At 36.4% G+C, this 15,879-nt stretch overlaps 1 protein-coding gene across 1 annotated transcript; it reads left to right on the plus strand.

Moving 5' to 3' along the window:
• Positions 1–272: 272 nt before the first annotated feature.
• On the plus strand, positions 273–11,396 carry LACTB2 (lactamase beta 2). Its single transcript, XM_014059759.2, has 7 exons — positions 273–629; positions 4,024–4,187; positions 5,646–5,769; positions 7,113–7,291; positions 8,799–8,947; positions 10,420–10,501; positions 10,961–11,396. The coding sequence occupies exons 1-7, from the start codon at positions 508–510 to the stop codon at positions 11,002–11,004; spliced, it is 864 nt and encodes a 287-aa protein (XP_013915234.1). The 5' UTR covers positions 273–507; the 3' UTR covers positions 11,005–11,396.
• The last annotated feature ends 4,483 nt before the right edge of the window (positions 11,397–15,879 follow it).

The raw sequence follows: 15,879 nt of genomic DNA on the forward strand, positions 1-15,879 counted from the left end.
TATTGTTTCTGACATACATATTTTAGAAACAAACTTCTCCTATGATTGCTAAAAGCGCTTCTCTCTTATCTCTTCTACATACTGGCTCTGCTTCTGAGCCTTCCCCTTCTCTCCCCAGCTGGTCTGGGAGGCTCCTCCTCGGGATTCCCGATTTCTATCCAAGTTCTGCCCACTTTGCTTTTAAGGAAGTATCGCGTTAACTCTTTCTTTGCATTTCCCGCTATCTTCCGTTTCCTTGCAAGGTTCAGCACAATGTGTGAACCTGGACGCGCTCTTTAAAAACTCTGGATTTCTTCGTGCGCCAACATATTCTAACCAGGGAAGGGGAAAGAAGAGCGTAGGAAATAAAATTATACTCAGTGGTGCGTTAAAAGAAAGTCAACAAGTAAAGTCTCCAAAGTTGTCGCTCTACACTTTTTCCTATCTCTATGTTCTTTGCGCGCTCTCGCTCTTTCTCTCTTTTTGCCCGTCTTTTCAGGCTGGCCGCGGGCGAAGGTGGCTGCGAAGATGTTGTCGGTGCTGCCCAAAGTGGAGCAGCTGTCGACGCGTGTGATCCGCGTCCTAGGCTGTAATCCGGGGCCCATGACTCTCCAGGGGACCAACACCTACTTGGTGGGAACCGGGCCCAGGTAGGTGGGAAGCAGCTCGGGCAAGGGACAGGTGCCTCGGAGCTGTTGGCTCGGGGCTCCCGTGGGTAAAGCGCTTTCTTCGCATGAGCCTTCCGTTCCGTTTAGCAAAGCGAGACTTGAGGGCTGCCCGGGAATTCCTAGTGCGACCTGCTTTTCACGCGCTGCTCTGAGTATTAATTCATACGATTCCTCTTTATTGTACAGGTAGTACTGGGATAGCTTGGTGGCGGGAGAAGGCAAATCCATAAACATTTGGGGGCGGTGGAGACAGCGCTAACCGTATTATTCTATGCATGTAATTAAAGTCGCCTTTGGAGCAGATGAACGGCACACAAATCTAGTAAATAAATAAATGTAAAAGCCATGAATGAATTTAGGAGCGTTTCAATGCGATCTTCTCTATTCAGAAATCCTATTTTAACTCCAGGGTCTTACTCCCCTAGAAGTGCAGGCTTGGGACTCTTCCATTGCTGTATTGAAAGTGCTGTTCTCCAGTCTTTAAGCTCAGGGAAATTTGTAAACATCTATTCGGCTTCATTGACAAAGCCTGTAAGTGGTGCTGTTTGCCGGACAAGTTAAGAAAAACACTCTACTTTTGCCTTTCCATAAATTAAAGTGTCTCAAACTTGACAACCTTTAAGATTTGTTAGCAGCAATTGTCAAGGTCAGCTTTTTTATAAACATGTTTGTGTGTGTGTTTTTTTTAATCACTTTTAATTTGTTTTGCTATTCCCTTTTCCCTTGTAGGTTAGTTGGTGTTTTAATGTTTGACTTTGAAATTTAGCAACTTAAAAAAAAGAAGAAGAAGCACTGCCTTAGGGGGAAACCCGCCAATGCTTAATGGGGACTGACTGGACAAGTGCAGGCAGATTCTTTTAGTCAAGTTGCTCAACTAAGAGATTGCAGGCACAGAAGAGATGCACATCTATGAGGACTTGGTTGGGCTGTTTCTGAATATGAACCTCACAATCTTTTGAAAGGGTGCTAATCCCATGTCAGAAAATACCATGATTGAGAGATTGCAGGTGTAGAGGACAGGCATGTTTAGAAATACCCAAAGTGACTCTAAATTACAGGAAGTCTTCAACTTGCCATCATTTATTTAATGCCCCTTGTAAGTCAGCACTGAAAAAGGTGACCTGTGAGTGTTTTTTGGTCTTACAACCATTGCCACCTCTCTGTGGTCATGTGATCAAAATTTTGATGCTTGGTAATCTGACTGACTACATACACCTATGTAATGGATATAAAATGTAATTGTCACTAGTCACTATATGGAAATGTTTATGCCAGAAATGTCCCACTATGTCCAATGTTTTTAATGTTTATCTAATAAAAAACTTTATTTAAAAAAAATTGGATGCTTGGCAACAGATTCATATTTATGACGGTTGCAGAGTTGCAGGGTCATGTGATACCTTTTGCCATCTTCTGACAGGCAAAGTCAGTGAGGAAGCCATATTCATTTAACAACTTTGTTACTAATTTAACGACTGCAGTAATTCACTTAACAACTGCGACTCCCCGACAGGATCCGGATTGGAGTTGCCTTATTTTATATGGATCTGTAAGGCTTGGCTTTGCCTGCCAACGTCCACTCCCCCTCCATAGCCCAAGTGGTTGGATTCACATGACATGTGAAGCTAGGCAGTAGGGCATAGACAGATAGATGAGAGAGAGAGACAGAGAGAGGGAGAGAGAGAGAGAGAGACATACAGAGAGATATACTCCTTTCCCTCAGAAAATAAAACACCGGGAGCCACAAAACCTGGATAGGCATGGCTGGGGGGGAGGGGGGCATCTTACTGGGTAGGAGTGTGGAATCAAGTTGGCCCATCCACCCCCTTCCAGATTTTGTGGCTCCCAGTGTTTTCTGTGGGAAATGGGTCCAAATGTCTCTGAGTGTTTAAGGTTGTAGACCCCTGCTCTAAACCTAAAGCCTGGTGCTTTCAGAATTACACTAGTAAACTTATATAAATAAGGAGCGTAGGTAACACTGACAAATACTTTAGAAAGAGCAAGTTAGCCATTATATGGGAGAATGCTGATCAAGTGACTGGAGTAGGGCCATTCCCCATGGACCAAGGGGAAGGAGTGAACCCATGAGGGAAGGACTAATCCCTTCCCAGATCAATCAAAAAGTCAATGAAGCATGCTAAGTCATATTCACCGCGAAAATTGTGTCGAATTTAAAACTGGAATAACTAGGTAAATTTTGGTTTCCTTTATTGCAGGATAAATGAAATAAAGGCAGTCTCAGGCAATATGCTATTTTAAAGCAGCTAGACCTCATGATGATTGCTATCTAGGGAACATGTCTGGATCGTCTACAGAGCCCAATCTGGAATCTTGGCTATTACAATTTAGTTCTCCTCTTAGGCAATATAAGTCTTACTTGGAATCTCATTCAGCTTGTCAATTTTTATTTTGCTCTTGCTCTCCTCTAACTTTTCCCCTTCTGTGGACAAATTTCTCTTTATTACATTTTTATTGGATCATATTGGATCCATTTTGTTATAAAGTATCTTTTGTTCACTGGATTAGATTTATAGACCAAATGATTTTTTTACTATTATCTCTTTTCTCATAGTATTATTATGAGAGTAGACTAGAGTAGAATAGAATAGAATAGAATAGAATAACAGAGTTGGAAGGGACCTTGGAGGTCTTTTAGTCTAACCCCCTGCTTAGGCAGGAAACCTTACACCACTTCAGACAAATGGTTATCCAACATCTTCTAAAAACTTCCAGTGTTGGAGCATTCACAACTTTGCAACAGCATCCCACTTGAAACGTTTATGGCTCCAGCTTTACTGGGTTTAGAAAGGCAACGCAATCTTGCTTTAAGAGTAGATGTGTCCTTAAATATTTTTCTTTTGGGTATTTGAACAAGTGTACTTATTTTTCCTGATATGGAATTTTATTTATTAAATTTATATGCTACCCATCTCACTATCAAGTGACTCTGGGTGCCTATTTTTCATATAAAATAACGTATATAAGCTGCTCAGTGAAAACTGGAATGGGCTATATGACCAATCTGATTTATTGATTTGCATCTCCTATAATTTTCTTTAGGATTATGAATTACCCAAAAGAATTGAGATATGGAAATAGAACGTAGAATCATAGGGCTGGAAGGGACCTTGGAGGTCTTTTAGTCCAGCCCACTTCTCAAGGCAGGAGTCTTATACCATCTCAGGCAAATGGTTGTCCAAGCAATTTTTGAAAACCTCCAGTGATGGAGCATCCACAACTCTAGGAGGCAGGGTATTCCATTAATTAATTGCTGTTATATTTCTTTTCATGTCACATTACACTTTTTTAACCTGGATCAAAAGGTTGCTAGCATCATTTTTTATTAATTACCCCTTTCTTGGCCTAATTATTATAGAAGGATCCTAATAGATACTGGAGAGCCATCTATCCCTGAATATATAAGCTGTTTGAAAAAAACACTCCATGAATTCAACATTTCCATCCAGGAAATTTTAGTAACTCACTGGCACCATGATCACACTGGAGGCATATCCGATATTTGTGAAAATATTCCAGCCAGTAAGTATTTTCTTCAGTTTTTAAAATTTGCAAACTTTGTATACAAAGCAGGTTAGAGGTATATAGAAAATGTTATACACTAGACAAGCAAAGAAGGAAGGACGTCAGAAACATTGGACTTACAGACTGTTGTCTTTAGACATGGTGGGGAATAATTAATCAGTTGTTAATATGCTTAGCCAAAATTAAAGCTGGCAAAAATCAGGTACAGGTAATTTAGAACCATTTGTTTAATAACTTTTCAAAGTTAAAACAGCACTGAAAAGGTGACTTTTGGGATTTGCTTAACAACTATGTGATTCAATTAACAACTATAATGCTTTGCTTAACAACTGTGGCAAAAAAGGACACATTAAGTGTAACTCACTTAACAACCATTTTGGTTAGCAACATAAATTATGGTCTCAATTTTGGTCATAAATTGAGACTACCTGTATTATAAAACTATAACATTTGCCATTCTGTTAAACTGAGAAATTTATCTTAAATAAATTTGCCCGACTTTTGCAAAATCAGTTCTTCATATTTACTCATAAAAATTGAAGATGCCATCTTCTTTCTCTGCTGATTTGGGAAGACACTGATAATTATACTAGCTTATATCTGATTACCCATTTGCATCAGTTTTGTGGATTTAAGTATACAAAAATTAGTTAAAATAAATATTAGTTAAAACTTTCACTGATTTTTTTTGAATGTAGAAATTCAAACATTTATTTTAAATAGAAGGACTTTTATCTCAAAGTATGTGTATGGTCTATTTTTCTTTAAAAGTAAGGACCAACCTAAATTACATTATCACTAGGGTGAGCTGAATGATCTCCCAAACACCAAAACAAGGGTTCTTCCCAACTGTATTGGCTTTGTTCAAGTTAAGCTACTCCAAAATCCTGCAGAAATGGATCTTTTCAAATCTCTTCATGAGAGGAGGAAATGGAGCTTCTTTGCAAAATAAAGAACATTGATTGTTTTAATATTTGCATGCATGTTTGCTAATATGGATTTTAACAATTATTTCATTAGAACCAGTTAAGGTTGTAGAATTTGATATTCCAAAAAAGAAACATTTGTTTGTTTGTTTGTTTGTCTAGTAAAGGACTTGCTAGACTGTAGTGAGGCTGTTATCACAATTATTTGAATAATAGGCAGCATGCATAGCATAGAACATACATTCTGCCTTGATAAATCTGCACTTGTATAATAACATAAATCCATTTTATTTTTAAAAAATCATTAAAAAGAAAACACTAATAACATGAAGCAACCTTGTAAATGCATTACCTGTTTCCAAAATTTGAAATCATTTGGAGTTATTTTATGTTGGTTTAAGATCAGAGATAGTCATAAGTTCCACAAGTCTCAGTTCTGATTTCATGTAAAAATACTTTTTTTTTTAAAAGGGGTATATGAATTTCCAACTAAATTCTGGTATGACGCATTGTTTAATTTTTAAATTAGGTTATGAATATTGCATAAGCAAGCTTCCACGTAACCCACATCAAGAAGAAATAATAAAAGGAAAGCAGAAGTATGCGTACTTAAGAGATGGAGATGTTTTAAACACAGAGGGAGCTACTCTCAGGTAAATGTAAACATTTCATATTGCTGTTTGCAACTTTTTCATGTACAATTTTTTTTTTCAGTTCATTTACAGTTCATTTTTATCATTTCAGAACTAAAAAGGCTTGTGAGATTAGTTAAGATAGATTATATGTTTTGCCTAGCCTTTAATGAATAGGGGGTGTGATGGCTCAGCAATTAAAAAGGTTGAATCTGTGAGCTGGAAAGCTAAGAGACCAGGTTTGAGACCTGAGCACCACATGAATGGGTGAGCTCCTATTATCTGCCCCAGCTTCTGCCCATCCAGCAATTTGAAAACATGCAAATGCAAGTTGATAAATAGCTACCACTTCATGGGAAGTAGCCGCATTCCGTGAGCCTTGGCATATAGTCATGCTGGCCAAGCAACCACAGAGTGTCTTCAGACAGTGGTGGTTCCCTTTTAGGAAATGGAGATGAGCACTGCCCCATAGAGTGGAAAATGATTGTACAGGGAAAACCTTTATCTTTAATGCATACAGTACATATATTTATCTCTGTAATATTGACTATTCTTACTAGTTTCTGATAATATTTTCTGCACAATATTCAAAAGAAATTTCTTCAAAACCCTAACCTGGGTTTCCATCTATGTGTATGCTCAGGCTCCAATATCTTTAAGTGATGTTCTTTTCTCAGTATAATTAGTCTGCGACATAGGACCACAAATGAATCACCGCAGTTGTTAAGTTAGTAACAGGGCTGTTAATTGAATCTGGCTTTCCGCATTGACTTTACTTATCTGAAGATGGCAAAAAGTGGTCACACAATGCAACTGTTATAAACATGTGTCAGTTGCCAAGCAGCTGAATTTTGGTCACATGACCATGGGGGAGGCTACAATGGCCAGAAGTGTGAAAAACAGTCATAAGTCACTTTTTTTTCAGTGCTGTTGTAACTTCGAACAATCACTAAATGAACTGCTATAAATCAAGGACTACCTGTATACATGGTAGGGGTACACAGGTTTCTGTGCTTCTGGTGGATGGCAATTTGCATAAAATTATTCATGGTTGATTTTTATTTTTTTATTTTTGGAATGACTTTATCTCCTTGTTTCTGCCTTTATCTGCTTTGGTTTCTTTAGGAAATTTATCTTAAGCTAGAGGTAAGTTAAAGTTTGTCCTTATTTTAAAAATACTTTTACAAAGAAAAATTTGCTCATACCTCTGCTTCCACACAGTATACGGATCATTCATTTAAATTTTGGATCTGAGCTTTTTAAAAATATCTTCATTTGCCACTGTTAGAACTTTCTTCAATTTGAAGAACTTGAAGAACAACTTGAATATTACAATCACATTTCACTTCTCTGTCACACTGCAGGGTATTATATACCCCAGGACATACAGATGACCACATGGCTTTACATCTGGTAGAAGAAAATGCAATATTTTCTGGTGATTGTATTTTAGGAGAAGGAACAACAGTGTTTGAAGACCTTTATGACTACATGAAGTCATTGGAAAAACTTCTGGGTATAAAAGCTGATTTAATATACCCAGGTAAGTTATACATTTGATATTGTGTTAGCTCTTTGCCACAAGTATAATTATTAAGTGTCTCAAACGCTGCATTGCGGCCTAGAGGTTTTTTATCTCAATGTTTTGTAATCATGAATACTGTGGAAATAGGAATGAGTGTCTCTTATTGATTTCTGTTTGCAAAATATTTTGTATTTTTTCTTTCTCCATAAGAAACTATTCTATGCTAAAATGTTCCAGCTTTCAGACTCTCTCACCTTGTAAATCTACATCTGGAGCTTCATAGAAAGTGGTCCCTGTGGGAGGAGAGTTCAGATGTTTTTTATTTAAATAAAACACTATTTCTGTTTCATTTTGCTTTAGACTATAGTAATATAATTTGTTGTTTCCTTTCTAGTAAATGAAATGTATCCTCTATTTACTGAACTTGTAAAAAGTCCTTCGGCTGCTAAAATGTCTGTTTTTTACACTCATTCTCTGTCTTTGCCCATCTCCCCAATTCCCCATAAGGACAACTATTCAGAATTCAGGACCTCCAAACTAATCTATGAAAGAAATCATGGAACTGGAATATCACAATAATACTTAAGCCAAAAGTCTTCTCAGATTCAACCTGCTGTTTAGGGATGTAACAAATTGAACGTATTTTACAATACATACATTTACTGTATTTATTTATCCTGTATTTTTCTCTGGGAATGCAAGATGGTCCAGGTGGAGTAGAAGTTCTCCATTCTATCCCCATACCTATTATTATGAAATGTAGATGGAACCAAAGCCATAGGTAACAGCATTGGCTTCATATTCATCAAAGACTTGAACTTGTAATTTTTTCATTCCATCCAGCATTTTTATCACAATTCTCATTTTTTTGTTTACATAATATATAGACCACCAGATTCCCAACGACTGTGGGTGGCTTACAATTAAAAATGTTTTTAGATAGAAGACTCTTGAGTAGCCAAAAATTACATAAAATCGGGGGGGGGGGACACCCATCTAGCAGGTCTCATCTTTCACCTTCCTTCAAAGCCTGGAACTATGCTGTAATTATAATATCAAGGCATAATTTGAAGAAAGCATTTAATAATTTCCTGAATGTCGGGGAGGAGGGAACATCTGTGTCTCTAGGCGTCCCATTCCAGAGGAAAGATGCTGCAACAAATAGACACGTTACAAAATTAGAAGCTGTTGGGCTGTCCTGTGTTAACTCTGCAGTATGAACAAATTATCTCTTCTTAAAAAGTATCCTGTACACCAGTGTTTTTCAACCACTGTGCCGCGGCACACTAGTGTGCCGTGACATAGTGTAAGGTGTGCCGTGGGAAAATTACTTTATATGTAGTCAATATAGGCACAGAGTTAAAAAAATTTAACATTTTCTAATGGTGGTGTGCCTCGGGATTTTTTTCATGAAAAAAGTGTGCCTTTGCACAAAAAAGGTTGAAAAACACTGCTGTACACACTATTAATTAGTAAGTTCTCCCAGAATTTTTTGTTAATGAAACATCAGTTGTTGTCTTTATAGGACATGGGCCAGTAATAAAAGAAGCAAGAGCTAAAATTCAAGAATATATTTTACATAGAAATGCACGTGAGCAGCAAATCCTACACATCCTGGATGAGAATGCTGGGAAATCTCTCACAGCAAAGGAACTTGTGAAAATCGTTTACAAGGTACAGATGGCATCTGGTTTGGGTTAAAAATAGGTTTCAGTTATGCAGAATGCAATACAATATAAAAGAAATTAATGATTCATAGCAAGAAAAACATTTATCTAAAGAACACCATGTATGTGTACTTGCTTTCAGAAACCAGAAAGAAATATACATTGTACCAGGTTGTATGCTGGAAAGTACATAGTATTAATACAAAAATATTAAGATTATCATGCTTTCTTCATATTTTAAATAGCTCTTCCAAAATTGGACACATTTTTTTGTAAAATCCGCTAATGTTTTTTCCACTAGTTTTCTTCTTTTAAAAAAATAACTTCAACTAAAGTAGAACAAGAACAAAAACACTATTTCTTGAATGCCTCAAACTGCTTCTAGCTTGAAGAAATTCTTCCAGACACTATCAAATTAATCAATTTCACTGTGGTCTAGAAGGAGGTTCACCAGGGCCATGGGGGAGGGGACCACGGGGGTGGGGCATGAAATGTTCCTAAGTTCTACAGAATGTTCTGCCCCAGAGTCAGTGAGTTCCCTATATCCCTATTATCTTTTTTGCAAAGAATCACTCAAAATAAGAGAAGCGTCTTCTCTGTAGCAACATTTGCCCTCTGGAATGAGATTCCCTTTACGATATATGAATGTTCCCGCCCCATTTTACTGGTGTTCCAAAGGGCCTTGAAGACTTGGCTCATTGCCAAGGACTTTCAAATGTGTGATGAACACCCCCCCCTTTTTTTTTTTTAGTTTCTATCTGGATGTATTATCTCTATCAGCTTTTGATTTGTGTTGTTTTCAGGGTTTAGTTGTAAGATTGTATTAGGAGAATAATTACCACTCAGAATTCTATGAAACAAATTTTACGAATTTTCCTCTGCACTATGAAGTTGAGGATAAATGTCTAGTAAAAACTCATGCGATGACCTAGAACCGTGATGGCAAACCTATGGTGGCACACAGCACCCTCTCTGATGGTATGCAAGCTGTCACCTCAGTTCAACTCCATTACACATGTGCATATGCTTCCCAACAGCCAGCTAGTCTTCAGGTCTCTTCTGCATATGCGGGGGGTGGGGCACATGCGGGAGGGACTTGCACGGGGGTGGGACATGTTGAAGGCTCTCATGTGCATGCGCAGGGGTTGAGGGTGTGCACAGAGTTGCACACAAATGTGAGGGGGTGCACGCATTGTATTTGGGGGGGGGCGGTCTGGGCACTCCAACTGGAAAAGGTTAGTCATCACTGACCTAGAAAAAGTAAAGTTCTTCAGAGAAAATGTATAAGATTCATGATACAGCTAAACAATTCCCCCTCCCCCAATTAAAATAGGAATTGATTGGACAATTTCTGCTATTTGCATAAAAATCCTGTAAAGTGTTTTAATCCATACCAAATTTGAGGAGATCTGGTAACTGTTTTACTTTTTAAAAAAATGAAGTTTCATTAATATGCATTGTTGGAATGCTTTATTCCAGGACACACCTGTTCATTTGCATTTAGCTGCGGAAATAAATCTCTCACATCACTTGAAGAAGCTAGAAAAAGAAGGGAAAGTTGGTAAGTAACTTCACTGTTTATATATAACAATTACATTGTTGGATACTGAATGATGAAAGGAAGATAAAATTTCAAGTCCTCACACTTATGCGAATCAAATTCACATGATGTCTTACTTAACAACTCTGTCACTTAGCAATGGAATTTGTCAGTCCCAATTGTGGTGGTTAAGATTATTTATATATTTTTATGTGATGAAAAAAATAATGTGTTAAAAATATTATAAAGGTGATTAAAAGAATGACTAAAACTACCTGACAAAATGCTCCTCAGCATATCATCATCAGAAAATATAAAAATTACATGGATTTCATGATTTTTAATGTATCTTTTTAAAATGTAGTTAATATGTATATGCACCTAAGTGTTTTAAAATGAATATTTTAGATATTATCACTTAGGGCATTAAAAGTAGTTTTACTGATTAGGTTATTTATATGATCCTTCTTTCTGTTACAGTACATGAAAATTCTCCTAATTTCAAGTGGAAAAGTGTTTTATAAATATGGCATATACACAGGTTTGACAAATGTGCTCTTCTATTTTCTGAACTAAAACACCCTTTTTAATATCAAAATTGCATATAAATCACATACACAAATGGATCTGTATTTTGTTATTAATCTGATTAAATAATAATTTGTCAGAGAGCGATTGGAAGAATCATTCAGGGTGGAACAAGTGGATTATTTATTTCAAAGCAAAATATTCAAAATTTTCTTTGGATACTTGAATACTTTTGTAAAGAGGTTTGGTTCAAGGAATGTTATTAATTAAATTTGTAAGCTGCCTTATTCTCAGCAATATGAAGACTTAAGCTTATTTCTTTATTTAAACATTGTAATTTCATTGCCTCTATGTTATTTGTATAATAAATATAATAACCTTAAGTAATTTTGTTCACATGTAGTTGTCTTCCTTTTTTATATATTGTCATCATTATATACTTTTTCATGATCTTTTTTAACTTAACTGGAAAAAGACTAAAATCCTATAGAATAGAATTTCTATATATTAGTGAACGCTGGCAATATAATATTTAATCTCATTTTAAATACAGTTGAATGAAAGTATGAAATGTTCAGATCTGAACTATGTTTGTCTGCAAATTCCAAATTTGAATGTTATTACGGTAATCATAAAATTCTGTGCATCTTCAAAAAAAGCATAAAAAGCATGGTGGCTGGATATAGGCAAAGATAAAATCATAAAATTATAAAATTATATAAAGGAATAAAAAATGATATTAAAAGCACAAGACACAAGAATTAAAATTTATATTCCTAACGAGAATTTTTGACATTTCTTCGGAAGCATCTTTTTTCCCGTTTCAATTTTCCTGTATTCCTATCTTTTTGGAAACTTCAAAGGGTACGGTCGAGCAATGTTAAAGCCCTCACTTTTATATCTTCATGACAATAACCTCTACTTCCATTATTACAAAGGATCAAACCTTTTGTTATATCTAGCAGGGCAAGGGACTTATGTTCATATCATAGAAAACGTATTTCCCTTATGAATGTGAACTGTCTACATAAACCTGTTTGGCCTACAGTCTGATAAAATGCCTGATCTTGCATTATATTTACATTCATAACAATGGCACTTTTTTTTAATCAATGTAAAAAAATGTGTCTCTGAAGTGTTGATGTATAATTTTCAGCATTCCTTAGTAATAAGAAATGCTGAAAATTGTAGCTCAATAAATTTGGTGAATGCTTTAGGAAAAGCCTGTAAGGCATTAGCACAAGCTGTGTGGTCTTTATATAAGATACAGTGGGGCAAAAAAGTATTTAGTCAGCCACCAATTGTGCAAGTTCTCCCACTTAAAAAGATGAGAGAGGCCTGTAATTGACATCATAGGTAGATCTCAACTATGAGAGACAAAATGAAAAAACAAATCCAGACAATCACTTTGTCTGATATGGAAAGAATTTTTTTGTAAATTATGGTGGAAAATAAGTATTTGGTCAATATCAAAAGTTCATCTCAATACTTTGTTACGTATATATCCTTTGTTGGCAATGACAGAGGTCAAACGTTGTCTGTAAGTCTTCACAAGGTTGGCACACACTGTTGCTGGTATGTTGGCCCATTCCTCCATGCAGATCTCCTTTAGAGCAGTGATGTTTTGGGGCTGTCACTGGGCAACAAGGACTTTCAACACCCTCCAAAGGTTTTCTATGGGGTTGAGATCTGGAGACTGGCTAGGCCTTGAAATGCTTCTTACGAAGCACTCCTTCATTGCCCAGGTGATGTGTTTGGGATCATTGTCCTGCTGAAAGACCCAGTCACGTTTCATCTTCAATGTCCTTGCTGATGGAAGGAGGTTTGCACTCAAAATCTCACGATACGTGGCCCCATTCATTCTTTCCTGTACACGGATCAGTTGTCCTGGGCCCTTTGCAGAGAAACAGCCCCAAAGCATGATGTTGCCACCTCCGTGCTTCACAGTAGGTATGGTGTTCTTTGGATGCAACTCAGTATTCTCTCTCCTCCAAACACGACGAGTTGTGTTTCTACCAAACAGTTGTACTTTGGTTTCATCTGACCATATGACATTCCCCCAATCCTCTTCTGGATCATCCAAATGCTCTCTAGCAAACTTCAAACGGGCCCGGACATGTACTGGCTTCAGCAGGGGGACATGTCTGGCACTGCAGGATCTGAGTCCCTGGCGGCGTAGTATGTTACTGATGGTAGCCTTTGTTATAGCAATAGCAGTAGACTTATATACCGCTTCATAGGGCTTTCAGCCCTGTCTAAGTGGTTTACAGAGAGTCAGCATATTGCCCCCAACAATCTGGGTCCTCATTTTACCCACCTCGGAAGGATGGAAGGCTGAGTCAACCCTGAGCCGGTGAGATTTGAACCGCTGAACTGCTGATCTAGCAGTAGCCTGCAGTGCTGCATTTAACCACTGCGCCACCTCGGCTCATGTTATGTTGGTCCCAACTCTGCAGGTCATTCACTAGGTCCCCCGTGTGGTTCTGGGATTTTTGTTCACCATTCTTGTGATCATTTTGACCCCACGGGGTGAGATCTTGCGTGGAGCCCCAGATCGAGGGAGATTATCAGTGGTCTTGTATGTCTTCCATTTTCTAATTATTGCTCCCATAGTTGATTTCTTCACACCAAGCTGCTTGCCTATTGCAGATTCAGTCTTCCCAGCCTGGTGCAGGTCTAAAATTTTGTTTCTGGTGTCCTTCGATAGCTCTTTGGTCTTCACCATAGTGGAGTTTGGAGTATGACTGTTTGAGGGTGTGGACAGGTGTCTTTTATATTGCTAACAAGTTCAAACAGGTGCCATTAATACAGGTAATGAGTGGAGGACAGAGGAGTCTCTTAAAGAAGAGGTTACAGGTCTGTGAGAGCCAGAAATCTTGCTTATTTTCCACCATAATTTGCAAAAAAAATTCTTTCCAAATCAGACAATGTGATTGTCTGGATTTGTTTTCTCATTTTGTCTCTCATAGTTGAGGTCTACCTATGATGCCAATTACAGGCCTCTCTCATCTTTTTAAGTGGGAGAACTTGCACAATTGATGGCTGACTAAATACTTTTTTGCCCCACTGTATGTGGAATGGCAGAAATAAATATTTTGAATAATGATGTTGCATACTACTGAACATTGTGAAAAGTTGACATTGATTACACCAAGCATCTTATCTGAGCCCTAAAGGAGACTTATATGCTTACACTGCTGACAGCAAATTAGCAATATCCATGTCAAATAGATATATATATATATATATATATATATATATATATATATATATATATATATATATATATATATATATATATATATATATATATATATATATATATATATATATATATATATATAGTATCTTGTGAAGTTTAAAAAATAGCTATGAAAAAACAGAATACTAAAAGTTTTAAGTAAAAAATACATTCGATTTTGAGTTTAGGATTAATAGACATGTTTATAACATTCTGTCAAGGTATCCAAAGTTGCTATATGTTCTTTGATTCCCAAGAGCCACAGAAGTGGATTGAATGGAAATCCATGGTAACATGCTGTCAATTTTTTTAGAAAAATTGACCTAAGAGATCATTTTAAAACAAGTTTTGAGAAACTGTACTATAAATATATACAGTATATGTAGCTACTAAGGCACGGATGTCAAACTCAATTGCGTCATGTGATATCACATAACATATTGGGATGTTTTTTGCCTTTGCGGAGCCCGGGTGGGCAAAGGATGGAATGTTTGAAGGGGAGGCAGCCACACAGAAAATTTACTTCAAAAGACAGGGCGCAGGAGGAGTGAGAAGCATTAAAGAATTCATACTTTATGAAATACCATCTGCAAAACATTTGATACCACTACTGAGAATTAAAGACAAGCTGATAAAGGAAATAAAAAGAGGGTGGCAGCATTATATGAGAGGCACCATAAACAAAAAGGTGCAAAGATTTCTTTGTATGGACTTGTTCATAAAGATGTTTGGAGAATTGGACCCACGAATGGCAGCAGATATAAGACTGTTCTGTTACTGGAGAGACACAGGCTGATAGATGGAAGAGTATAATTCAAAATTAGCTAAATCATTTGCAATAGGTATAGTTGAATAATAATTGATAATGATAGTAATGTATATAATGTTGAGTTGCTATGATAAATAATAATTGGATATGAGAAGGGAAGGTTAGAAATAACTTTGGACTATATATAAAGATTTTTAATCACAATAATAATTGTTATAAAAAATAAAATAAAACTATATACAGTTAAATCTTAACTGATAGGGGGAAAATGCTATGATATAGGATATAACTAAATAAAGAAAGGAGAATGATAATAAATTATATACATGGAGGATTAGAAATTAGAAATCTTTGGTATTAAATATTATGGATGTTTAGCTAAAACAGGATATGAGGACTTAATGTTAATGGAGGATTTTACAAATAAGTAAATGAAATGCCAGCATGTGGTTAGGGATTGAATTTTTGGTATAGTTAAGGATAAGGATGTTTAAATAACTGTAGTCAACTAAAAGTGGAGGTATGATGATGTTAATATAGTAAATATTTGTGTTAAGACATTTGAATTAATATGAATTAATGGAAGAGATGCACAAAAACTTTTTATAACCAGCTGATATACTTTTTTATAACATATGCATGTTGGGTTTTGTCTGTCTGTGTGTGTGTGTGTGTGTGTGTGTGTGTGTGTGTGTGTGTGTGTGTGTGTATTTTTACCCAATACATAAGTATATACATAAGAGAAAGATACAAAGCGTGTCTGTGGGGGGAAATATAGTTAGGATAGATCAAATAATAAATGTATAAGAATGATAAATGTTAAAATACTTGTAACCAAACGACATGCTATATGTGATGATG

This window comes from Thamnophis sirtalis, unplaced genomic scaffold (genome assembly GCF_051295495.1).
Source record: "Thamnophis sirtalis isolate CommonGarterSnake01/CBP01778 unplaced genomic scaffold, rThaSir2_p1.2 scaffold_2, whole genome shotgun sequence".
In the NCBI taxonomy this organism is placed as follows: domain Eukaryota; kingdom Metazoa; phylum Chordata; class Lepidosauria; order Squamata; family Natricidae; genus Thamnophis; species Thamnophis sirtalis.

Coding starts and splice junctions, on each gene's coding strand:
- LACTB2 (XM_014059759.2), top strand. CDS start 508: ATGTTGTCGGTGCTGCCCAAAGTGGAGCAGCTGTCGACGCGTGTGATC. Junction 5,770..7,112: donor ACAGAGGGAGCTACTCTCAG/GTAAATGTAAAC, acceptor GTCACACTGCAG/GGTATTATATACCCCAGGAC. Junction 10,502..10,960: donor AGAAAAAGAAGGGAAAGTTG/GTAAGTAACTTC, acceptor TTTCTGTTACAG/TACATGAAAATTCTCCTAAT.